Here is a 27,527-nt window from a genome sequence, read left to right as displayed (position 1 = left end):
AATTCTTATTTTTGACACGGCCATGAATTTGACACGAAATTAAAATATTAAAATTGCTGAATTTGAATTGTTTAATTAAATGGGTCGGATTATAGTTAGTTTATATAGTCTTATACTTATGTTTTGACACAAGACATAATGACAAACAAATTTTGACATTACTTGTAAAGCCGACTCGAACATAATATAAATTAAGAGAGTTATAGTTGAATAATTTGACTCATTTAATTAAATAGATTGAATTTTAATTGACCTATATATATAATCTTATATATATATATATCTCGACACAATTGAAACATGGCATGCAATCACAAACTATAACACTATTAAGGAGGAGTGAGGGCCTTGGCCTGCCTAATCTGCTCTTTTTAAGGCCATTTCTGAGCTTGGATGGTTCGGGCCTATCCGCAGCCAGCGCGTGTATGGGCAAGGAAAATGCGCGTGCATCTTTGTAAAGGAGATCTCTGAAGGACCTGCAAAAACTGGTCTGGTTCTGGGAACAGTGACGTAGGGGCACTGGTCGAGTGCCTTTCTCTGTCGAATTCTCTTTTGGTCTGTGCCTTGAGTTGCACTCCACCTTTTGTCCCAACCCCCATCCTTCCCTCCCGTTCACTTTCTCCTACCAATGAGAGGTCCCCCATCCGTACGCGACACAAACATTACTGTCCCCTTCCCCCATCTTTCCGTCTTTGGGACCTTGGCCCTTCGCTTTCTTGGTTTCTTTCTAGCAATTTTTATTTTTATTTTTAATAGCCGAATAGTAACTCGTGTTACTTGTCTCACATACAGCAGTAGTAGTAGTAGGCTTCCAAGCGTAAATGTCCAGTTAAGATTTACCGAATAATCTCTGACGCTACTGTACGAATAGAACCTTTAAACATAGGGTATGTCCGGATGACTGGCCCCCCAAAAAAAGTAGCACCTAGTTGAATTTCTAATTCGAGACCTCAAGAGATTATATTCCCTAAAAGTCTCAAGCTTTAACCACTAGGCCACCTCTTTGCCCTTCCCTACCAATTAGCTCAGCTCCATTTACGCTCTAGTCCAGGACCCAGGTTGTATGAATGTTAGTATATATTAATCCAGGTAACCCATTGATGAGCTTAATTTACTCTTTGATACGGTACTTGCTCTCAACTACTTCAAGAATTAATGAAGCAAATTTTTGTCTATTTTTGCATTTTATAATAAGGGCACACACGAGAACTTCAAACAGGGAGTAAGGCCCGAGTAACCATATGAGTTAAAATTGAGCAACAATTTTTTTTTTTTTTTTTTTTTTGGTTTAAGTAATTAATCAATGGATATTGAAGCTAAGGATGAAGTCTCAAGAAAACCACCCGAAGATAACAAGCAAAAGAATTTGAATAAACAGAAGAAAGAAGAGATTTTTTTTGGATCATTTTCACTCACATAATGTTGCAAGTAATTTTCACATTTTTCATGCAAAACTTTCTCAATTTTTTTTTATATTATTTTTTTCACATCAAATATTAAAAAAAAAAAAAAATACAAAAATGATGCACTTTCTGGTCATGCAAAACATTACTCCACAATATCAAATGGCTAGGCGGCTGAAAACTAATGGTCACCACCTCCATTAATTGCTACATTTTTATTCTTTAAACTATGTCGGCAAAATTATTGTACGTTCTTTAAAAGATGTCAACGTAAACCTACCAATGCAATATAAAAATTCGTCACCTATCTGGCGGCTTAGAAATTTAATTAGAAATGTCATTAGCCACATAGTCAAATCCACGTCACAATTGTTTCTAATTAGGTTTTCTTTTTCTCTAGCTCTCAATTATATATCTAATTAATCCAAACTCCGGCTGCTTCCATCCCACTTTTGGTAATAGTACTGGGATTAGTCCATCAAATGGTTCTGATCGATCCCCTTTTTTTTTGGTCAAATTTACAATGTTTTTATTGTAATCAAGGGCAATTAAAATGGTATAATAACTTCCAAAAAAAATATTAATTGCTAAAATCATTCGAGGTGATTATGAATATTGAAGGGAATTCAAGGGAGAAGAAGTCAAACCTATGATTTTTTTTTTGAACAAATCAAAACTATAAACTATAATTATAAACCTATGAATATTGAAGGTAATGATCATTTTTCAATCAAAACTATGAACTAAAAAGTACTATTGCAGTTGAAGTCAACGATAAAAACTATAGTTGTAAAAGTCAGCGGTTATATATGAAAACTATTTCTTCATTTTCATATATAGTACTTCTAAAATGTGGAGTTTCAATCCATCACACAAACTAAGGATGTCAGAAACGCCTGAAATAGATTAGTACTACAAATTTTATGTCCACCGGCCTTTGGAAATTAGAACACCACAAATTGAATTATTATACCTATATCAAGTTCTTTTAGAAAGGAAAATGCTTTTGAGACCTTAACTTTTACTAAAATGGCATTTATAAACTCATGTAACAATTTATAATTGATAAAATAATTAAGAGTGTATAGTTGATAAGTCAATTACTAATGAATTAAATTGATAAGCCAAATTTTTTTACTTAATTATTTAGAAAAAAATCATATTTAACCCTTAAGTGTTCATCTCATTTGAATTTAGTCATTGAGTTATCAATTTTAAGAATTAGGTCCTTAAGTTTTACTTAAATTTTAAATTGGTCCCTCTATCACTTTGCCGTCAAAGTTAACGATTTTCTATTTGTCATGTGTACGTGTCTCATTTGACACGCTAGTGTCTATATCAGTGTCAAAGTTAATGGTTTTTTCTTTAATGCTATAAATCTAGAAGATTAAGATAACAAAAAAGATTGATGGTTTTTGTTTTTAGAGTTGGGGTATTTTGTTTGTTTTTTTGTTTTTTGTTTTTTGTTTTTTTGGATGACTTGACGCTTAATAATATGACATTGATATTAGGTATTGATATGTATTCTAGTGTGTCAATTGAGACACAAGTGATATATGACAAACAATTCATTTTGACGAAAAAATGATAAAGTGAACTATTTAAATGGACAAAACCTAATATCATATTATTCAAAATTAGAAACTTAAAAACTAAATTCAAATTAAATAACAACCTAAAGGCTAAGTATGAATTTTTTCCTAATTATTTTACCAATATTATAAACTAACACATAGGTTGTAAAAGCTAGGCATTGTGGTACCCCTAGCTAGGAGTCTAGCACCATTTTTTCTGTTCTTATAGTCTTGAGCAATCAGAAGAGAAAAAGACTGCCGTAATATTTAAATGGTAAGAATAAGTTGCAAAAAACATTGCTAAATTCATTAGAGGATGATTACGAAGGGAATTGAAGGGAGAGAGAATCAATTAAACCTACGAATTATAAAGTATTGTCGTTGAAGTCAACCATTAATATTATGTATAGTTGAAGTTAGCGCGCGCGGCTATACACGGAAACTATTTCTTCCATATATTTTAACATTTCTAAAATGCAGAGTTTCAATATATATATATATATATATAGAGAGAGAGAGAGAGAGAGAGAGAGAGAGAGAGAGAGAGAGAGAGAGAGAGTGTCAAGGACAAGCATTTTCCAAAATAGATTATTACTACAGCGGATTGTCTGTGGCCACCTTTGGGAAACAACAATTTAAATTGCTATCTTTTAAAATATTATCTTCGATTTGTCCGTTAATTAATGGATAAAGATCATATATAGTCTATGTATATATATATATATATATTAATCGAGTTGATGTAAGCAATTGTGTAGATCGATGGAAATTCATCTGTTTCAACGTATCATATCAAATCTTCAACCAAAGCTTCGTTTTAGAAATAAAGCACGAAGAAAGAAAGACTCCAGAAAGGATGCGTCAGGACTCCAGATCAAAGAAAAAAAAACAAAAAAAAAAAAGAAAAGAAAGAGAAAGAAAAATCATTGGACCGAGAGGCATTATTATCTTCTCTTTGAAAGCTTGCAACTTTCAGTACTATGAGTATTGAGAGCTCGATAAAGCAACAGTACGTACGTACCCATGTGAATATCTTGTTAAACTTTAACTTTATCTCCTTTAATTAATTATCACTTTGTAAATAAATTGATTTATGGCCCCATACAAAAAATAAAAAATTAAAATTAAAGAAGGATTTTCACGGTTTCCTTCACTAAAAAAATAAAATAAAATCGTATTTTAGTATCGCTTGAATAGTATCTTTAATGGCAAAAAAATATGATACTATTCGTTTAGCACCGTTTGCTAAACGGCATTAAACATAGGGTCGAGAATTCATAATAGCATCATTTATTGTTCAAACAATGCGAATTAAAGTTGCTTGAGCTCAAACGACACTAAATTTTTATAAACTTTATCCTTCAAGGTTTCATTCCTCGGGTTGCCTTTTCCACATTCTAATAGCATGCAGCAGCGCCAGTATCCCAACCATAATTACTAGTTGGAATATTGATAATTTGATATGATTACTTAATCTTCCAAAAGGGACATTGGCCTAACTTTCTCTTTCATTTTGTCAAAAGTTATCTACTATATTCACATATTGACACCGGCCTAGGGCCAAAATGAGCCAGATTAAGTAAATTTGTTTCCAAAATCCTTTCAGGTCATATTCAGATTACGTTGACGTTTTAGTATTTATATACGGTTGCCAATATCTATGCCGGTGAGATATATAGCAGCATATATATAATAGGGTTTCGCTCTATGGCTATAAACTGCATTCAAATGAATAGAAACTTCTGCCATGTTTTTGGTACGTACTTGTCAAAAGAAAAAAAAAATAGAAATTATATTCAGTGTTTGGTGATCGACAAAAGTATAAGGTAGGACGTAATCATATGCATCACTGCTTCTGCATAATTCAGTTATCTTTTCAACCATGTGAGGTACTGGTACAGCAAAAACAACGAACAGTACTAATTATAATAAGAAGAAAACCGAGGAAAAGCATTTTCATGTTGTCCATTTGTATTTAGACGGGTGACGAACCCTATTCGCAATGAGCATGGTACGGCGAAAGGAGATGAACTGCAGATAGTGAAAGCCTTGAAGAGTTGAAGTAGCAGTTGGAGTCGATATGAGCAATTAATTGAAGATGTAGTCATGCATGAGATATTGTACATGTTAAAAGAGAAGCAAATTCGGCAACTAATTGTCTTGCAAATATTGCAGCGGTCCGTCAATCTTTATTGAATAAGTTTAGATTGAAGAGTTTCCTAGTTTTATTAGAGATATTGTATTTGCCAACAATATGTCGTCACTTCCTTTAATTTATAATTTATAATGAAAGTATATATTAGCTTTATTTCAAATATATATATATATATATATATAAGCAGATGAAACTGATAGTATACCAGCTTTTAGAAATTAAACCCTTTTTCCCTTCTGTCAGCATAATACCAGCTACTACATTGACTAAAATAAGCAAAGGTATAAATTAAAACTTTGCCTGCGTAATAAGGAAGAAGACTGATTACAAATAATAAAGTAAAAAAGGTTTTTCAATTATTTTTCCTTTCAAACTCAAGCTTATATGTTGAATTTGAGGGGATGTTAGAATTCATATGAATTTATTATATGTTTGCAAGGATTTCAATATTCATGCATTTATGATTTCTCACCATATTTACGAGGTTTGCTTTGTATGGCTTACATCATATACGTAGTCTATAAATATGACGTCTTCTAACACATTATACTAAAGTCAATAAGATCAAAATGTAGCCTAGCTAGTAGGCATTAGATTAATAGTGGACCTAAGCCTCTATCATCTCAAATCTCTCTCTCTCTCTCTCTCTCTCATTAAAATTATTTCATTTTTATTTTATACTTTAACAAAGGAAAAAGAGAATCAAATGATAGTATTAGTAAATTTCTATTTTTGATTTTCCTTATCTCGATTAATATATAAGAGTCATTTCAAAATTAATTTCGAACTTAAGGATTTTTAACTATCCAAATCTCAATTTCGAAATCCGTAGAGAATGTTCTATTGTACAAATTACTATTCTCTCATACTAGCACCATTACTCTCGATAATATTATTACCAATATTTTTGTTTCCAGCAACTATATATAACTATCACTATTACCACTATTACCCATCCCCATAGGAGTTACCAAAACCTATTATCATTTATCATTGCCATTTGCTCTTTCATCACTACTTGCCACCATCACTATCACCATTGTTAGCATTAATTAATTACCATCACAACCAACTCTATGATGCCAGACCTGAGACCACCACCATGAGTATCAAGTTTTGCTACCACCATTACTATTATATTTATAATTATTAAAATACCTAATTTCTTAATTAGTTTTCTAAATGAGAAAAATTACTTCATCCATGAGATTTAGGCTTGTATCTAGGGCTGAGCACCGCCCCTTATGGGCAGAGTTTAATCTTATCCCAATCCCGTATTCGCCCCCAACGGAGGGTGGTTTCACTATTTGCATGCCCGTCCACATATATGGGTTAGAATTCGCTCATCTCCGCCCCGAATGAGTGGATAATTCTTTTTCCCTTGTTAACCGTAGGATTTTAAAAGATAAATTAAATAATAATCATCTCAAGCTGGAACATCTATAAAATGTAGACCAACAAACTTGGTTATTTAGGTAACAAATAGCATGAAGGTGAAAAAAGTGAATTACAACAAGAAATAAACAAAAATAACATGTAACGTTTTTTAATTTTGCAAGATATATATATTTCAAACTTGAATGAGAAAAAAGTGAATTACAGCAAGTAAGACAAAACCAAGTGTGACACAGAGAAAACATTTTAAGATGATTCACATAGATCTAAGATTATCCACAAAACTGTAGATCGATTATTCACAAAATAAAAAACAAATCTAAGATCCACAGAGAGAGAGAGAGAAATAGATCAGCGTGCATGTCGACAATGGCGTGACATGGGTGTCGAAGACTTGAAGTGGTAAGAGAAAGTGAGCCTCGAGTTCCCATATTGAGACCATATTTATAAACTTCTCACGTTAAAATAGTGCACTTTCTCCAAAGATGGGAATCGGGCTCTGATATGCTTTCTAGTTCTCTCTCTCTCTTTCTAAACTTTTCTCATTTAGCTATTTTGTAAAACAATATACGTACTAACTTAAGCATTCGAGTGTCTCTAATTCTTCGGGGTTAAAGAATTTCAGTGTCAATTTTCTCTATTTTGTAAGTTGCCCGTCACCGGTCAGGCGTTGAAAAAATTGTTTCAACAGTGGACTTGTCTTTGAAAAGTGAAGAAGTGAAAAGGAGCATGAGAAGGAGAAGTTGTGTATTCCAATTCCGACTAGGGGTGGTTGGAATCATAATATTGATTCCTAGCCTATCCCGAGTAATTGTGAATTTCCGTGCAGAGTCAAAAATCTCGGGTCGGGTTGGAATCAGGTTTATTGTTGGCCGGGCTTCGCATTTGACACCCACAAGAACTTCTCTTTCGTCGCCCTCAGTGCCTCCACCCACATTGCCATGTCCTCCCCACTGATCTCTTCTTTGTCTCTCCGTGTACATTGAGAACCTCCTCTCGTCCAACTTATTCCCCCTAATCGAACACACCTACAAACACATTCTACTTCAATTCATGATTGAGTGTGATCTTGTTTGGGTTGTGGATTTTGTGATATGAGAGAATGTCTTCTTGGAGGATGAACTATCGGGGACACTAGCCTCGCCCGTAGTTGACCCTTGTGCAAAAGGAAGCGGTACGTAGATTAACACAAGGAAACGATGCGACAATAGTGAGATCAACGCAAAGTGATCGTCGGATCGGCATGTGCCTTAGTCCAAGCTTGTCGAGAGTCGAGTAGGAGGCTCACGTCAGCTCAGGCGAGTTTGGGGTGATTTTGCCTAGCCCTAGTGAGAGTGGATGAAAAAAGAGTAAAAATTGGATAAATGATAATTAAATTTAAATTTTGAGATACAAATTTGGTCCTGGTTGGCAACCCACTATATTTTATCTAAAAAAAAAGTCAAACTTCTTTCAACATATTATCAAATAATTTTCTTCACTTTTCACTCACAAAAAATTCAAAACTTTTTTTACATTTATATCACAATAATCAATTTTTATTACTATGCTAAGAAAACAAAAAATAAGAACGATTTGTCAAGAGAAATGATAAAAATCATTCTCTAATCCATCCTTTTACCCATTTTTGTATAGTAAATAGGTAAATTTGCCATTAGACTTGTAGAATTTAAATATAATGCTCCATTTATTTCGGCGTAAATTATTGTTTGGAAAATATTTTCTGTATTTTTTGGTTTTTAGTTCAACCGAAAATGATAGTCAACGAAAATCATTTTTAGTTTGACCGTAAAAACATATTCATTCTTGTAAGCACGTTTGTGAGAATCCATTACCCCGGGCATTGGAGTTTGTTGATAGCACAAATCTACGGCCCAAGGACCTCTAGTTTTGGTATCCGATCACCAGATTGCAGTTAGTTGGCTAAAATCTGGCACAAATTGTTAGATTCCGGCCACGTTCATCAGAATTCAACCAAATTAGTTTCTGACGAAATTGATCGGAATCTGGCTAGTATGGTCGGAATCCGGTCAGTTTACCGAAATCCGGCACAAATGGCCTGGTCGGAGTCCAGCAACGGTAGCTGAAATTCTGTAAAAGTGATCGGAATCCTACAGATTAATGACGGAATCTTGTCACCAGTAATTTTTTCTTGTTGATAATTTTTTCGTATGAGTCAAACACCAAAAATTATTTTTAAAGAAATCTTTCATTGAAAATATTTTTGAATAAATTAACCATTAAATGACGGGGCTGATTTGCCCAACATGGCTCCCCGTATGGCCGTATGAGTGAAAAATGAAAATGGGAGTACGGGGATCCTGGAGCCATGTACTTAATCTGTTTTTTTTTTTTTTTTTTTTTATTTTTTATTTTTTTTATTTTTTTTAACAGTAAACTTCACCTTCATTGCTTGATAAAAGTCCCAAAAGGGATTACACAAGATTTCAAGAGACCAAAAGGTCGTTTACATAAATACAATAGAAGGTGTTAACACCGCCCTAAAGGCGGAAACACAGGCCGAAGGCCATGACAGTGAGTAGAGATAAAGAATCTCTACCCACAAAGTCAGGGGAAACCCTGACTTAAAGCAGCTATCAATTACAACAGTCTAATATTATATAAACATACAAATTGGATCTCACAATACAATGAAGCACAACCCAACTAAAGAGAAGAGGCCTGGTCTAGCATAAAGCCACTTAAAAGCCATACAATATTAGCCAATTGCAAAGATACACTGTGAAAAGACAAAGAATATACAATCCAAAACAAAAAACTCCACTACCATCGCCGGAAAGGGCCAGTCACTGCCTGAGTCGGCGCGTGCGACACACGCGCCATATCCCGAGACTCCAGCAACACCCAACCACCACGGACCACCACCAAACAGCCACAAGGAAGGTCGGAGGAGCGAAGCACAGCTCTCACGCGCCAAACCAGGAACCAAGTTCCCAGTGCGTGCAAGCCACGCGCCGGTCAGGGAATAACGACGCGACCTCCGATTGTGACAATCAGACCAGAGGACGACGGCGGAAGTGGCTGCGGAGCGCGTGACAGGATAACACCGGTGGAAACGCACAGATCTGGCACTCAAAAATAAAACAGAAAAAACACAGCTAGAGAAAACGAAAGCCACCGAGAACTCAAGAAAACAACCGAAACCAAACCAACAACACACAGGAAGTTTCATTCCGGAAAACAGAAAAGAAAAACCAAAAGAAAGCAGAAAAAAAACTTCCCAACCCCGAAGAGTCGGAAGAACAACAACACCACCGAAACCAAGTTCGGGGGAACTAAACTCCCTACCCTAATGGTAGGGAGAAAAATCAACTCCACTGGTGAAGCCAAAAAGGGACAAAAATTTTCAAAGCAAGAGCTTAGAGAACAAAAGACCGAGAGGAAGGAGGCGAAAAGCCTCCCTCCCCCGACGAAATGTAATTAATCTGTTGATGGGAGAACGAAGCGCGTACGGATTTCCCCCACGCGCTACAGCTTCGTGTCTATTCGACATGCCCATATTTCGCTCTAGATTTGAACAAGTTAGTGGGCCCGGAATTCCACTACACCCGAGCGATTTATAAAATCGGACTTTGAAACATTTTGAAATCCGCGGACAGAGAGAGAGAGAGAGCGGTTATGATTTGACCGGTTACCGGTGGCGGGGATAATATATAAAGGCAGCCGTGTAAAGTTGGTTAAAGCATTGTTTGGAGTGGGAAACGCCGATTTGGCACTCATAAATACACGCCAATTTGGCACTCATAGTCTTCCTTTCCTCGGATCACATCCATTTCTACAGAGAAAAGAAAGAGACATGGAATCGGACGAAATTGAACATCGTCAATATCTCTGATTTGACATTCAGTTTCTGTAATAGTACAAGGTAAGAACCAATTAAACTAATCTATAATCATTAAACTTTTGTTTGGTTGCCGAGAAAACAAGTGGAAAACACTCGAGTGTTACCAAGCCGTTACGTTGTTGTACTAGGTTTGGTAGAGCGGAATTATTCTCAGCCTTTTGTTTCTTAAATTATGTTTTAGGGGCTGATTTTGGTTGTTTCATTTTGGCTTAGTGAGCAGAGCAGAGAAAGTGGATTGCAAAACGTGCTTCAGCCCTGGTTGTACCAGATACTTCGTGCTATAGTGGAATCGAAGGTTTAGCTTGTGTAAGGTGTAATTTCCGAATAATCAGACTCTGTTTCTTCGTCATCCTTTTGTCTTCTTCGTCCAAAATCCTCACGAATTTCATGGCGTACTCGTGCCAAAAAGTCCAGGAAATTGTTGTTACCCTTTTCCAATTGTTGTAAAAGTAGCAATCCCTACGATTTCTAGTTCTTGATCTGTACGTGAGAGTGAGCGGGGGAGTTCTTCGCGATGGGCTTTTTGCTTATTGGGTCAACAGGTCCTCCGATCAAACGAAGAGCGGGTTTGCGGATAAAACAAGCGGGACGAGGTTCATATCGGGGGAGTTAGGAAGGGTTTTCTTTTGGGATAATTTGGTTGAGTGTTCTTTTTGGTATTACTAGAGCTTTGTGATTTTCTTGAGAGTCAAGTAATGGGGACTACTGCTTTGAGGCTGTTATTGAAGAGCCTTTGCAGCAATTCGCTTTGGAAATATGCAGTTTTTTGGAAGCTTAAGCACCAGAGCCCGATGTAAGTTGTTCTTCAGCTACTTATCTCTATAAGGGTGGGTTTTTTAAACTGGGTGGTAAATGGTAATCAAGGGTTTTCAATGGGTGGAATAATTAAGGGGCATGAGGAAGGGTTTTCAGTTTTCACGCTTTGAGAAGGATGGAGCTAGTTGTGACTAGCCCAGTGGACTTTCATTAAGAGTCTGTTTAGTCATGCTATTTCGCAGGCCAAAAGTATTTTTTAAACCAAATCGCCAAAATTTGATATGTTTGGGAGTGTGTTTGAAAAAAATAGCGGTTTTAAATCAAGGAATTTTTCACGTTTTCAAATGCAATTTTAACGGCCGAATTACGATTTTACGAAACACTAACTTTTTAAAAATCATGTTTTCATTAATTACGTGATAAAATCACTATTTTTTCAAACCGCATGTTTTTTAAACCGGTAAACAAAAAAGACACTAATTCATGATTATTTCTCCAAATGCCTCAATCATTTGAACACGTGGTCCTTGTGGACCCATTTCTTAGTATACAGAATTCGTTGTGGTTGGCTTCGCAGTGCAGCATTAAATCGTTTAGCATCATCATGTTGGATAAGCGTCTGAAATGGATCAAATTATTTAGTCATTTGTTTGAGTGACATAAGGTCTGTAAGACGTCCTTTTGCTGATAACTTGAAGATGAGAAAATTACGTGAGACAGTTTCTGGTTTTTTGACAAAAGTACTATAAATCAAATACTAGTTTGTTGCTTATCTATTACTTCTATTTTGTATTCTTCCTAAAATTATAAGTTGTTTACAAACGAGCGTTTTGGGTATGTTATTGAATAGGAATCTAGTTGATGCCTCCAGTATGATGTTACTTTCCTTGATATTTCAGGATTTTGACCTGGGAAGATGGGTATTGTGATTATCCAAAACCGAGAGAATCTCTGGACAATATATCAGATGACATTCACCTTGAAGATGTGAATGAGATATATTCTTCAAGTTGTGAAACAAATGAACGGGATGGTGGTGGACGGGGATATCCAATTGGACTAGCGGTAGCTGATATGTCATGTCGTCAGTATGCCTTGGGAGAGGGGTACTATCTTGTGCTTTACCCTTATCATTACAGAACTGTGTACTACTTACTTGTCTTTGCTCTCCAATGGAATTGCATGCATATATCTATACAAATTTGTCTTCAGAAATATGAGATTAAGTATCCATGTATATTTTGATTGATTAATGCTTCTTGAGCGGAGGTTTTTGGATGAAGTCTTATTAATTTGATTTTGAAGGCAATTTCCTTTGGTTTTTATCCTTTACTCCTGCTACCATGCCTTAAACTTTGTGGTTACGCACGACATACTAGTCCTAATCTTATGGTCTTGCAAATCTCTCTCTCTCTCTCTCTCATTGTGCAACATGTTATAAAGTGACACCCCTAAACAGTATGCTCACAAGGGAGGTTCTTTTATATGAGGCTTTGAGTTTGGTAAGTAATGGGGACTGATCCTGGATTTCTGAAATTTATCAGGGTTGTCGGTGAAGTTGCATATACAGGGAGCCATCGCTGGGTTCTCTCTGAAAATAATTTTACTATCGAATTCAACTCTAAGGTAGTTCCTGAGGTGAGATTCTAATTGTGATAGTTAATTTAAGAAAGAAGCTATTGATAATTCTGCAAGTACCGGACAGAAGACCTCACCACTGCAATTTTTTTTTTTTGTTAACAGTGTCCAGATGAATGGGTACTTCAATTTGCAGCAGGTATCAAGGTAACTTCATTCTGAATTATTCCATACCAACTCATCATCTGCACAGATTTGAGTATTGTACACATTAGGCAAAGTCGCAATTTTGGCTGGCTCCAACATCACTTATTATTTTTTTTCTTCAAATGATTGATGAGTAGATTATTCAATTTATTTGCATTGTGCAGACTATTTTGCTGGTACCTGTACTTCCACATGGAGTTCTACAGCTAGGCTCATCGGAATGGGTGCGCAATTTCTCACCTTAATGTGTTGCCTATAATGATAGTTCTCTGATTTTAAAAGGCACTCTAGCATCAACTTTTCTGCTGTTTTTTTTTTTATTAAGTAGTTGGTCTTAAAAGAGAGATTTGAATTAGTGACCTTCACTTCACAAGGCATGGTCCCTAGCCGATTGAACTGCCTTTTAGAGTTGTAACAACTTTTCTGCTGTTGTGATAGGTTACTTTTATTTGTAACCTTCCCTATAAAAGAAAAAAGGAAAAGACTTTTGCACATGCTTCAGCAATCTTCTCCCTCTCTCCTCTGTGCGTATGTGTAGATCTTATGCATTCTTGTTGTTTTTCCAGTAGTCATCTTATGTGTGGCTTTCTTCTCCTATCAAGATTTCAGGTTGCTGAAGATCTGGCCATGGTTGCATATGTCAGAGATAGATTCAACACCCTTCACAATGTTGCAGGGATTAATATACCTGTCACCTCAAACGGGGATATTTTAGCTCAAGCATCATCACTGCAGTCCCTTATCCTAGAGAAATTAGATGAGCCCTCAGCTATAACCATAAGCCAGCTGAAAGCTGATTTGAAGGCTTTTGACTGCATTAGACCTAATAAAAACAAATTGTCAACTTTAAATGAAGTTGTGCCAGCATCAACAGTTCAAGATGCAATTCAGGTATCTGGAACAGATCTTCCAGGAATTATTGGTGGTGCAAGTAAAAATCTGATTGGTGTTCCACCAAATTACCCCATTGGCAGACCAACTGCTCTGCGCCAATCTATAAATGGCATCCAGATGGATATGTTAGAGACTAAGTTGTTTGGATTGTCCTGTCTGGATAAATCACAGGCTTATGCTCAATTGAACAACTACAAGATGGGGGAATTTGAAGAACCTTCCTATGGAGTCAATCCTTTCTCTACAGGATTCACAACAGAACAGCCGTTTGGAGACACAAGTGCTAATGATACATGTCATAAAAGTGTCGGCAGTTTCTCTAGCTTTCCCGTAGATTCTGAGCTACATGAAGTACTTGGACCAGCTTTTCAGAAACACACCAATGAATACCTTTGTGACTCATCTTTCTCAGTTGAGGATTCATGTCGCAGCTCAAGTTTAATCCGCAATTTAGATCTCTTTAATGGCACTGAGTCATCATGGTTTTCCAAAGGCGACGATGCGGATTATCTCTTGCAATCTATAGTTGCCAGTGTATCTAGCTATTTAGATGATAGTGTAACTAATAGATCTAATAGTGTTAGATCAGCTACAACCTTGTCAGGACAATGTGCTGATTCCTTCCAGTCACGAGGACAGTCTGAAGCAAGTGCCTTAATGAATGATGATTCAGCTCCATGGAGACATTTCAGGTCACCGTTGGTTTCCGGGGACAGAAGTGGCTTGACTGATTCAGTTTCTCTCAATAATATGAGTACATTGATTGATAAAAAGCAGCAAGAAAAACTCAATGGCTCTACGCAGCCTAGGAAGGGAACCAAGTGGTCCAACGTTAGCAAAAGACGAGCCAGAGTTGATGAAAACCGAAGGACAAAACCGAGGGATAGACAAATGATCCAGGATCGGCTCAAGGAGCTCCGACAACTAGTCCCAGATGGTGCAAAGGTGAGTGCAGTCTTGGGATAGGATTTGTGGTCCTTCACATTGGTAAATTACTTGTTTCTTTTCCCAACCTGTTTTAAGTGTCCACTGTTTTTATTTTTATTTTTTATTTAATGTAAATTCAGTGTAGCATTGATGGTCTCTTAGAGCGAGCCGTAAAGCATATGCTGCATTTAAGAAGCGTTACTGAGCAGGCCGAAAAATTGAGGATATTGGCGAATCGAACGGTATGTGAAGTCTGCTCATTCCTTACCCCTTCCAAATTAAGTTATAAATGCTGCGAGTACTTCTTCCCAATTATGCAATTGTGATAAATTACTTCCAATGTTTAACTATGCTTCAGCTTATTGTTTTATAATAAAGTAATTAGTATTACCTACCCCTTTCAAATGTTATCATTTACTACTATGCAAGTATTGTACGTTTCCATTAAATGCTTTCAATACAAGTTATGAAATTCCATAAACATTTTATATTGATATATTAAAATGCCTATTTACGAAATCTAATACTCTATGTTATCTATGATTTGAATGTTTTTGGGTCATCGTGCCTTCTTAAAGAAAGTTTCTATGTAAAGAAATGAGTTTTATTAAAGGAAAGAGTACCCTCTACACATTCTAAGTTGAGAAGTGCTACACCTACCAATTTTTTTTTTTTTTTTTTCTCAAATGTTGTATCAATTATGGATGAGATCTATTATTTTAAAAAAAATGTGTAACCATCACTTTTGGAGATGAAAATTTGGAAATTAAAGCATTTTCCTTCTAAGTTTATATGATTATTGATAGAGAATGTTACTTGCTGAGCCTTTCGCTCACTGTTTGTTTTTCCCATTTTCCCAGGAATTAAGGCGGCTAAGATAGGAGGCCGGGATGTTTAGGCTCTTTATAACGGAGAAATTTGCATTCACATACTCCTTTGTTATTCTATGTTTGAACTTTAGTAAGGGCCTTAGGGCACGTATGGAAAGCCACTTTGACTATCTAAATTATGTTAATGAAAATTTTAACCTACTTTGACCCTATGCCTTTGAAAAATATTTTTCTCAAAGCATGCATGTTAGTGGTTGGTTTTTAAGTAGTTTGAGTTCCTAACTTTCGTGCCTCTTAAGTTTTTAGGGTTAAGGTCTCTCTCTCTCTCTCTCTCTCTCTCTCTCTCTAAACAATTATTAGTATCCTTTGTGAAACACTTACTAATATCCATATAATTTATTTGCAAATTGTCAGAAATTAGAAAAATCAAAGCTAGTAATCAAATCAGTTATACTGTTATGCATACCTGGAAGTAACAAGCAGAACTGAAATGCCATGCAGGTGGCTAACCACGACAAGTGTGGATCATTTGAAACCAAAAATGGTGGTCAAAACGGGACTAGCATGGCTTTTGAATTGGGCAGCGAACTTCAGTTATGCCCCATACTCGTGGAAGATCTTGAATATCCTGGTCACATGCTGATAGAGGTCTTTATTTATTATCACCCTAAAAGAAAATTTATCCAAACCCATTGCTTTAATAACAACATTTTTTTAGCTAATTTCTAAGTTATATCAAATTGCAGATGCTATGCAATGAGCATGGGCTGTTCTTGGAGATTGCCCAGGTGATTCAAAATCTGGATCTCTCCATCTTGAAGGGTACAATCGAATGTCATTCAAACAATACCTGGGCTCATTTCATTGTTGAGGTACTAATTTCTTCGAAGGACATCTAGACATTCATCTTCTATATATCCATCTCCATACAATCATTAAATTTGTGAGACCCAATGTGAACAGAAATAGATTCATATCATTTTCCATCTTCAAATCGTCCATCATGCAAAAGTACCGCAAGGGTTATTCTCATACACTGTTGTCTGCTATGTGCGCAGGGTCCAAAGGGCTTTCATAGGATGGATGTTTTCTGGCGTCTGATGCTTCTTTGGCAGCGTAAAAGTCAACCGATCACAACCAAGTGTTGAACCATTCATGGCATTAGACGGCACGGATCTAACGAACACTACTACAACTACAAGGATTTATCATTTATTGTTTGTGTACAACATCATGCACTTCTTTGTGTTCTGTTAACGTTGGACTACCCCCTAAAAGAATGAAAACGTGCAAACGTGCATGCATGACAAGACCTTTATGTACGTACATCATACATTATAAAAAGAACCCTATTTAGTAGTTAAGAACACCGACTTGCTATCCTAACAAAAACTGTCAGCTCAAAGGGGTCTTTCGGCCAGCAGTAGCGTGTGCCACCAGCCGCATGCAACATTTTTTGGCAGACAACCATCAATTGAAACTTGACAAGGTACGTTTCGGTTGCCGGAATCTCCCAGGCCGAGCTGCAACCAAGCCAGAAGACGCAGGTGAATGCAACGGTTAGGCACCAACATGGGCCCGTTTGTTTACATTTTTAGGACAGTTTTTTGCTTTATTAAATAAATAAAAAAAAAAAATAAGGAAAAACTTCACAAAAAAGTATCTAACTATATCGCGTTTCGACGGAAGGGTACTGAACTAGCAAACCTCTCGAACCCGGAGTTTTAACTATCAAAATGAGTCCCAAAAGGGCATTCCGTTTGATTTCAGCGTTAAATCCTCACAGAAGTGGAGTCACGTGACTTTTTTAATGTCATTTGCCCGTTTTGCCCCACTTTCATGCATGTAAACACAACTCCTCAAGCTAGACCCACTCTCCACACACACATGCAGATTGTTGTCGTCATCATCAACCCGGAGAGAAGCTCTGAACGGTCCTTTGAGGAGTGGAAGAACCGACATGCATGACGACGTTATAGAGATGAACCAGCCAGGAGGAGACCGGCAAACGAAATTGGTTTAGTGAACGGAAAATGCCGCATGGTGCCGACGCCCCCTTCTGGGACACGTGTCTTCGCAGCTAGCATTCACCTTCGTTTTCACCTTCCTCACAGTCACCGTCGTTTTGCTGAGTGCTCCATCAATAACTCCAAGGTGACATGCAGCAGAACCTAGATAAAAGCAGAGAAAATTCCATGGCAGCAGTTAAAATCCAATCTAACAGCGCAACCTTCTTCAACTGCAGAATACCTGAAAGTACAACATCCACTAGTCCAATTTCCTCTATTTCATTCCTCTACATTCTTTGGCTCAAATCCCTGTAAACAACTTCAAATTGGTGAATTCTTTGAATTACAGCTTCCAAATGCCCCCACACCTGCCATAAAACATCGCACTCAGTCTCCAAAGTTGACCACACGACCTCCCAATCCTCCCCATTGTCGGAATATTTTTCCTGTAGATTTCCTTGCGCGTTCAAGACAAAATCCTTTCGGAAAGACTCGTTCGGATAGGAAAAAGTGAAATAGAATGTTCCTTCTTTATCATCTACAGACTAAATCCATCAAGATATATAGAATTCATTTTCTGTACTCCAATAAAGACCTGGCTGTTCCATGGACTGCTCCGCCAATATGGGCTACCGTCATTCCAAACAAAAAATTCGGGAAGATTACGAACATCAATACCGGCGGAGAAGTTTCCAAGGGATGGATCAAAAGGATTTTTCCATGATGTTAGCTGCACTTTCTTACTCGTTCTAACATTAGTACTAATTTTCAAAAGGATGCCAGAAACTCTCCCATATGATTGTCCCTGTAGTGTTTCCATGCAAGATAAGGTTTCCAGAATCTAAAAGCTGGGTACTCGAATTGACAACAGAATTTGTTAAACTTGATGACCAAAGAATCTTCTTTTGCCCATCTAATACTACCAAATTGCCATCTTCGGATATGGTTAGAATTCCAAAAGAATTCTTGATGGGCTTGTTTCTGTTAGCAACCCATTTGACAGTGGGCACAGGAATTTGAGACAAAAATCTGACTGTAATTTTCAGCTTCCTCTGTTTTAGTTTCATAAAACAGAGTGTAAGAGACTTGGTTATGTTCAACTCTTCCACCAACCATAATCATCCGTTCCTTTTTCCAAAGGAATTCCAGCAGGTTTGCTGCTAAGTCCCTCAAATAATTTTTCCAGTTTATCAACACGCTGTTCCTTCAACTGTGTTTTTCTCATTGTTCCTTCAACTTACTTGGTCGTTACGAATGATGCGGGGGATGGGTCTAGTTTGGCAGATACTGTGGACGACGTCCAGACTTGGATGAGACGGATGGAGGAGATTCAACAACGTCAACGTGGAGGTTGAAGGTGGCATGGTTTATGGTTTTTTTTTTTTTTTTGAAAGAGCTAAGGGGCAACACGGGTAGAATGGGTTAAAATAATCACGTGAACGTCACATGACTCCACTTCTGTGAAGATTTAATGCCGAAATCAGACGGAATGCCCTTCTGGGACTCATTTTGATAGTTAAAACCCCGGGTTCGAGAGGTTTGCTAGTTCAGTACATTTCCGTCAAAACGCGGTATAGTTCGATACCCTTTTGTGAAGTTATCCCAAAAAATAAAAAAATACTCACGTCACAACTAAAACGCAAACTATTCCATGGTTTTTAGTTCACTATTTAATCAAAAAGTTACCTGGCCGTACTTGTTCCATCCCCAGCTGAATAGTTGGCCGTCCTCTTCAAGAAGCACAAGCATATGCCAAAGTAAAAGAACTCGTAAACATCAGACTTTGTTTAAATTCACATTCTGTGATAAATCAGTTTGGAATCGCCTCCAGTGGACACATTTATACGATGCCTTAAATAAATTAACTGGAATTTTCTTTCTTTATGATAGACGGACATTTTAATTCTACAATAAACTATTAAGTTAATTATAATGTATCAATAAATTTTAAATTTGAACAATTAACACATACAAACTGGGTCATTGCAAGTGTATAAGAAATATTTTTTTTATTATTATATTTAACCTTTACATTCCCCTCCCATGTAGCCCTTTCCCAATTTCAATTAGAGGGGAAAAAAAAAAACCCCTTAACATTCATATTGTTATCTCATATTATTCCAATTTCCACCATTAAACGTTATATCACACCTGATATTGCTCATGTATATACAATGTTTGAAACATTAACCTTATGGGCAAGGAAAAGGGACGAGGGAGTTCCGAATTTCATCAACCTCTTTCCTTTCCTTTTCTATAATTTATTTTTAAAAAATTTGTATTCTTCGCTTTCGTTTTTTAAGATTTACCATGTGGAGACTAAGTATAATGAAAATAACCTTATAAATTCAGGGTAAAAAGATACGGTTTATCTTTTGCCTTTTTTTTTTTAATAGAAAACTAAGTTTTTTCTTTGATGATTTCCTTTCGAAGAGAGGGAAAAAAATACAAGTGTGTTATGCATGACATCGTTTCAAATCCAAAAAGAGAAATTAATAAAATCCCCTAGACTCTTTAGACTACTTTACTAAAGAATTCTTGAAATCCTAACCATCAATTTGTAATTAAATTATTTATATTTATTTACCACATTTAGAAGATGTTATCTTTTTTCTTTTTCTTTGTTTTTTTTTGGTGAAAAATCATACCTGTTAGTACGGCACTGTGACGAGCCCCACAAGATACAAATTTGGCATGCTTGCTCTTGAGACTCGGAGCATCCAAAAGCCTAGGTAGATGCTGAAGCAGATAATGTATTACTTTAGTTAATTACTAAATATTCCTCTGAATGGTGATCCTCGAGAAAGACTTAAAAAAAAGAGAGAATGGATGTACCTCAGCCTCGTCGGCACCTGTTCCCAACTGTCCAAATTGGTTCCCACCAAAAGCGTACACACAGCCTTCAATAGTGATGCATACGGTATGCCAAAGTCCAGCAGCAACTCTTTCCACTTGCGTACCCGATAAGGAAGACACACAAGTTGGCCTTAGTTGGTCATTTGTACTCCCTTGCCCACACTGAATCAAAAAATGTCATAAAAGAAAAACACTAGCAATATTTCAGATATCATGCTTTGTTGAGAATGTTGAGAATAAGAACAAACGGAAATTAAGATGAAGGTGAATGCACGGTCAGAAACACAAAAACTAGGATGGTTGTCCAGTTAAAGTTCAAAGCAAGAATTCTTCCAGTAATACACAATTTCTTAACGTCCAATCAACTCTGCCGAGCCTAATCAAGATGAAGGCCTTTCTTCAAGAAGTACTACTTCCTCGTTAGATATTTTGATGCAGACATTCTACATGGTAGGCAAAATGCCATCGGTAAGCTCACCTGTCCGTAAAGTCCCCAGCCAAATGTAAGTAGTGCTCCAGCATCTATGATTGAAAATGACCGGAAGAGAAGAAATCAAGTCAGAAAAACGCCGATCAAATAATAACTTAACATGTGTACCAACGACATCGAATCAATATAACCGAGAATGCAGATGGTACACTGTGTTAATAACAACGTCAAGAGACTAATGGGAAGTCCAACCAAAAATGCAACTAACTTGCACCACTTAATAATTTCCACCGAATTCATGTAGAATATTACATAGTAAGTATCTGGTAATAGGCCATGGCCTCGGAGGAGAAGCTAAACCAGTGATTTCGTCATCATTGTCGGAGAGAACTAGAAAAGTTGTCCAGCTATATGACCACTACAAAACTAACCACCTATGCTGACCTGTTATTACTGCACTGTGCCGGCCTCCACAAGCAATTGCTTTCACGTAACTTCCGAGAGCTTTAGAAACTTCTGTTGGTGAACTCACGCTTCCTTCCCCTGAAGGAGATGGCTCAATGCAAGGTATGACGTGAGGAGAAGCCACCGTCTTTACCCGATTACCCAAACCTAGCTGCCCTTCGCCTCCATAGCCCCAACCCCACACCTGTCCCATATCTGAAAAACTTTGGTAAATATATGATGCATCACGTGTCTTGCTTTACATCAAAAATCTTCCATAGCTTCGTACTTCATACAACCTACAAAACTATATAGTGTGACCACAAGGAACCGACAACTACACCTGAAACTATGAGCGAATGGGTTTTGGTGATTCAAGACACAATGGATTTACCTGACAGTATTAACGTATGGCGCCCACCAGCAGCGACAGCTGTTATCCTCACTCCAGCACCCAAATTTACCAGACAAGGTGATATTGTGAAGTAATCATCCCCAGTTGTTGAGCTCTCAGATTCTTGCTTAGCTGGCGATAATTTCCTTCGCTTCACAGTTTCATCTCCCATCCTTTTGTCATCAACGAGAGATATTGCCCCACCAGTCAAATTTGAGCCTTGATTCTTTGCGCTCACTGTAAAATATGGCAATCTTCATTACTTAATTCTTGAATTGATTGAAACGGGCTACCATTTGCTTTATCCAATACGAATGATTTTTATTAAAAAGAATTCACCTTGGTCATTTACTAATGAAATTTGTTTCTCAGGTGTATCCTTTTGGAAATTTCCCCTGATAACCAAGTCACACAAAATCTTTTCAGAGGGAATGCACTCCTTCCAGCCCCATGTGTATACTTCACCTCTCTCTGTATATTGAGAAACAATTTGACGTTAGCAACACTATGTGTGTTTGAACTGAAAAATGAGATTGACGAGACAATCTGTTCAGCATTAATCCCGTAAGATTCCAAGCCACTATCAAAGAATGTAAAAACCCGCTACTTGAAGCTGGTATATCTATAACACCTTCCAAGGAAAATGTCATCCAAAAATAAAAAGGGTAGCTGCTTACTATCAGTTTAACATTTTAAACACAATTGTTTCTAAAGTATAACCCCATAATCAAAAGTAATGGAATTTCCCATATATGATTGCCATGTTCTATTTTCTCGATCACCATACAGAGCCTGCCTTCTCTTGAGAGATATCGGCCACAAATTTATAGAAAACTCCATCAGTGCAGAATGGCAACAAAGCTGTATGCCACTATCTAGCCGTTTCCCTTGTCTTTCAAAATGAATTCTTAAGATAAATTTCTTCTTTCTATTTACAGATTCCAAAGTAGTATGAGTAGGAGAGTACCTGTGACTGAAACACAATGGGCCCATCCAGCAGCTGCCTTCAGCACTGAAGCCTCAGTTGGAAGAGGAAAAGGCTCGGGAGTTTCCTTAACAATGTGTGCAGTTGAAAGAAGATGCAAAATCAATTCAAGAGAGAAAAATCAGGAAAGAAGTTCACTAATTAGAGGATCACCGCATTACCCCATGCTTCCCTGAAGTCAAATGGCTTTGACCCTCATCATCTGTCGAGCCCCACGTTATGAGCTTCCCGGACTCTGATTCCACAATAAGCATACCATCATACTCAAAACAGAATGATAACCATTTCAAAGAAAAACTAGAAATACAAGCTACAGAAAAATCACTAAATCTCCAATGAAACCCAAATATGTCTCAACACCATCTAAACTCCGTTGCAGTTACATAGTTTCAATTAGAAATTTCATGCGCCAGTTTATGAGAAAAGACACTTACAATTTAATGGATATATGCCGTACCTTTATAAAACACGGACATACATCCACACCCATTAGAAAGAAAAAGAGAATAGAAGAATATACAAAAACAAATTGAACGACCCCTCAAATGAATTTGAATTCTTAATATAGACCCGTTTGTTTCGACATAAAATACTCAAGAAAACTGTTTTCAACTCTGAAAAAAAAATGAAAATAAATGGCTTTGTTTGTTTGCAAACCTGAAAATTATTCCAAAATATTTTTCAGCGTTTGTCTTAGAAATATTGCCGAATATTTTTTATATTTTCATATAAGTTGAAGAGTTGCAAGAAAGAGAGAGACTGCAAAGACAAGATGAAAAGAAAGAGTGTGTGGGAATAAAAGGCCTTCAGGAGTAAGATTGATAACCAGTACAATTGCTCACCCATATTGTTTGCAATTTGGCTAGACAATTGGGAGAGGGCTTTTATGGAGCCTACCTATCCAGACAAATGTTCAAACAACCCAAGACCCAGTCAGACAAGTAGACCCCACAAGAGACCTACTCACAATTCCCTGCGTGGAGTGTGGGACAGCGGCGAAAAATAGTTTACGTTGAGAAGCATAAACCATTTTTCGTATCAGGTTTATTTTCCTAAATCAACTTAAAACATTTTCAACATTACTATATTTTACACCGCTTCAAACACTTAAGAATAAGCAAATCGTTTTTTCAGAAATTATTTTACACAGAAACAATATGGGCAACAACAATGTTAGGATAACGGGCTTGTTTGACAAGCTCCAGAACAGAACAGCATAATGCTGTTACTGTTCACATACTTTTTTTCTTTTTTTCACTTTATTATATTTTCTTCCACCAATCAACATCAAAACATTTCTACTTTTTTCACTTTTTATGTCACATCAGAAATTATTTATTTTAATAGTAATAAAAAAATTCACTACAATACAAAATTTTTTCACTTTTTTATACAAATTCTTTTTATTTTATATTATATTATTACTTTTTACTAATTCCAAAACTAACAACCCACTACTGTTCTGTACATGTCCTCGCCAAACAAGCCCAACATCATCTTGGATTTTGGGCCAACTACAATGTTATATTAATAACTAATTATTGTGATTATTACCCGATGTGGGACTTACAGTTCCACTAATACGTGCACAAATTAGAAAACAAAAGGGGAAATCAAACTCTAATATGTTGTTTAAACGTTATCCAGATTAGTGTATTCATATTATAACGAGCTTGTTATCTATTTTCTCTCCATGCTTTCAAGCCCAGTGATTTTAATATGCAAATTTTAACCATTTCACTGAAACACGGATCATCAAGATGCTCTAAAAACTCTTAGGGGGTTCGACCTCCTTCAATCCCGACCATTGATTTCACCCCAAAATTATTAAAATTTTGTCAAGTCAGTACTTATATTTCACCAACCCAGCGTTTGAAATCAATGGTTGGAATTTAAGAAATTCTACGTACGATATCCTATGAGTTCTAGAGGATCTTACTGTTTGAACTCAACCCAAATCAAAGCAAAGTTTAATTAACCCAAAACAAAGATATATGAAACGTAACGGAGTTGGAGATTCAACCTGAGATGGCCATGGCGAAACCACAACCACCACCGCAAACATCCTTCCACGAATCTTCACCGCCAGACGGATCCGGAAGCCGTACTGGAGACGGAGAAAGAATCGGAGATTTCTCCGGCGAAGCCCCCGGTATATACCCCCACATATACACCACTGCTTCTTTGCATTCCTCCTTTTTCACACATTCTTCTCCTTCTCTTCCATTCATCGTAACCTTCTTTGTGAAAAGAAAACCCAAAACGACAACGAATCAATCTCTCTCTAAGAGATTTGCAGAGACCCGAGCGACGCTTGAGAAAAATTCCGTCACTTTCAAAAAGGATTCCCTATCATTTACAATGATATAGCGCCTGCCACGTCGGACGCCCACGTGGTTTCTAGGACACGTGGAGCGATCGGTGCCGCAGAGGGGGATTAGTTTTTTGAAGCCACGTTGTGCTGGAAAGCTTCTGGAAGTTGAAGAGCTTTCCTGGTGTTTGGAGTTTTGCTTAGTGGTCGACATGCGGTGGACCTAACACTCAATATTATATATTTATATGTATATTTTAATAGTAATATACAATTTTTTACCACCTTGTTTATGTGACAATGTGGTCCATCACCTTAATTTATTTTTAAAAAATAAAAAACTCAAAAAGTAGTGGGGACCACCTTGCCACATAAGCAAGGTGGTGAAAAGTTGTATATTTGAGCGGCATTGAATCATTATTTTTCTCTATATTTTATGAGTAATAATTGAATACCACCTAAAGACACAACTTTTCACCACCTTGTTTATGTGGCAAAGTAGTCCCCCACTACCTTTTTTTTTTTTTTTTTTTTTGAACATAAAGCTCGACTTCTTCATAGATAGAATAAAAATTGATCCCAACATTACAACAAAATTAGGATCTAAGGACTTGAAAGTCCCTAGTAATAGTCTCCAAAATACAAGGAGGAATTTCTTCTAACCAAACATCATCAACAACATTAGTAATCGCAGTCTTAGCCAAAATATGAGCAGATTCATTGAGACCTCTAGCTACATGGACAAAAGAATATGTTCTGAAAAAACCCACTTCATTTCGAATGCCTTCAACCAAATGACCAACATTCGAAAGAAAAGGTGGATTAGAATTCACCTCCTTAATAACATTCAATGCATCACCTTCAAAAATCACTTCAAAAAAACCTACCTCCTTACTAAAAGATACTGCATATGTTGCTGCCAGCATTTCTGTTGTATGAGGATCAGTGAATATATGGATAAAAAAACATTTAGCACCCAATAGGAAGCCCATTGAGTCCCTCGCCACCACACTAATCCCCACCATTCCTTTCTCTTGATTTAAAGCAGCATCAAAATTAATTTTAACAATACCTGAAGGTGGATGAGTCCAGGAGCCCGTATTAGAAACTACAAGTTCAACTGCAGATTCTTCCCCACTATTATTATTAATAAAATCAGCAGCCGTTGTCACCACTTCTTGGTAAATCTGGTTTGGATGTTCATCTTTACCTTCAACAACATTGCATTTCTTATAAACCAAATTCTTCTAGCAAGGACAGCAAAGATAGCCATTTGCGCAACTTCAAAGCAGCTACAACACTCCATAAAAATCTCCATGAAAGTAAAATCAATGAAAGCACATTTCTGGAATGGAGACTGACCCACACTCCACACATCCTGTGCTGCAATACAATACCATAAAGCATGAGAAATAGTTTCCATCTTACCAAGACACCATAGACAACTCCCATCATCAACTATCCTCCTTTTGAGAAGGTTTTGCTTTGTAGGTAAAATATTATTAAAACTTTTCCACATAAAAATTTTAACAGCATTAGGTACTTTGAGATTCCATAAAGACTTCCATACCCCAGGCTCCTTAACAACTGTGGACGATTGCCCTCTTGACTGATCTTGTAACTCCATCCCAAGGTGATAAGCGCTTCGTACAGAAAAACTTCCATTCTTGGTGCCTTGCCATATCAGTCGATCAGGTGGTAAAAATGGGCTAATAGACATATTTGTTATTACCTTCACCTTCTCAGGTGGTAAAAATATCTCCCACTATTTTTTAAATTTTTTTATTCTTTAAAAATAAAGAGTAATGATTGAATACCACCCAAAACACAACTTTTCACCACCTTGCCTATGTAGCAAAGTGGTACCCACTACTTTTTGAATTTTTTTATTCATTAAAAATAAATTAAGGTAGGGGACCAACTTGCCACATTGACAAAGTGGTGAAAAGTTGTATCTTTGGGTAGTGTTCAATCATTACTCAAAAATAAATTAAGGTAGAGGACCACCTTACCACGTTTAGGGCTGAGCATGGGGCGGGGGGGGCGGGGATGGGGATTTTTTGACCCCGCCCCGCAGAGGTGCGGGTTCCCCAAAGTGAACCCGCACCCCGCAGAAAACCCCCTCCACCCGCACGGGGCGGGTGTAGATGGGGCGGGGTTGTGGGGCGGGGATCCCCGCGGGTTTTGACCCTTGTGTTCAATTTTTTTTTTTTTTTTTTTTTTTTTTTTTTTTTTTTTTTTTTAAGTATCCCTATGTTCAAAATTTACTAATCCAAATTAATAATCGCCGATCTGGTAGCGCCGCTGGAGATATTCAGCTGCGACGGGAAGGCTCCGCTGGAATTGTAAGTGTTCATGACAGCTTGCATGCCCTGCAAGAGCGTCTGGACCCGGCATTTCTCTTGCTCCAATTGGACCCTTTCCTGATCCACCATCACCTTCTGCTCCTTCAAACAGATATATTCATTCAACATCGCCCCCAAACTCAACAGGCTCTTGGGTGCCTGTCAAAAA

General features: G+C 37.0%; 2 protein-coding genes across 4 annotated transcripts; one reads left to right on the top strand and one right to left on the bottom strand.

Annotated features, from left to right (window-relative positions):
- Window positions 1-10,232: 10,232 nt before the first annotated feature.
- On the top strand, window positions 10,233-16,953 carry LOC133874201 (transcription factor EMB1444-like). 3 transcript variants are annotated; one of them, XM_062312064.1, is made up of 11 exons: window positions 10,235-10,413; window positions 10,606-11,185; window positions 12,048-12,254; window positions 12,693-12,774; window positions 12,892-12,933; window positions 13,098-13,157; window positions 13,543-14,772; window positions 14,895-14,996; window positions 16,086-16,232; window positions 16,331-16,456; window positions 16,643-16,953. In XM_062312064.1, exons 2-11 carry the CDS (start codon window positions 11,088-11,090, stop codon window positions 16,730-16,732), a joined length of 2,184 nt encoding a protein of 727 aa, XP_062168048.1. In that variant the 5' UTR covers window positions 10,235-10,413; window positions 10,606-11,087; the 3' UTR covers window positions 16,733-16,953. The 3 variants fall into 3 exon arrangements, with proteins under 3 accessions (XP_062168049.1, XP_062168048.1, XP_062168047.1); XM_062312063.1 differs by having other exon boundaries at window positions 10,236-10,413; window positions 12,693-12,786; XM_062312065.1 differs by lacking the exons at window positions 16,086-16,232; window positions 16,331-16,456; window positions 16,643-16,953 and adding an exon at window positions 15,615-15,807 and having other exon boundaries at window positions 10,233-10,413; window positions 12,693-12,786.
- LOC133874203 (ultraviolet-B receptor UVR8-like) lies at window positions 16,762-25,049 on the bottom strand. The gene is made up of 11 exons (XM_062312066.1): window positions 24,726-25,049; window positions 22,864-22,937; window positions 22,685-22,769; window positions 22,057-22,188; window positions 21,718-21,954; window positions 21,324-21,539; window positions 20,928-20,971; window positions 20,429-20,611; window positions 20,242-20,332; window positions 19,280-19,323; window positions 16,762-17,107 (listed from the first exon to the last, which is right to left on the bottom strand). Exons 1-11 carry the CDS (start codon window positions 24,931-24,933, stop codon window positions 16,985-16,987), a joined length of 1,437 nt encoding a protein of 478 aa, XP_062168050.1. The 5' UTR covers window positions 24,934-25,049; the 3' UTR covers window positions 16,762-16,984.
- Between the last annotated feature and the right edge of the window lie 2,478 nt (window positions 25,050-27,527).

This window comes from Alnus glutinosa, chromosome 7, assembly GCF_958979055.1.
Source record: "Alnus glutinosa chromosome 7, dhAlnGlut1.1, whole genome shotgun sequence".
NCBI lineage: Eukaryota > Viridiplantae > Streptophyta > Magnoliopsida > Fagales > Betulaceae > Alnus > Alnus glutinosa.
Note: the sequence above shows the minus strand (reverse complement) of the source record. Positions and strands in the feature narration are given on the sequence as shown.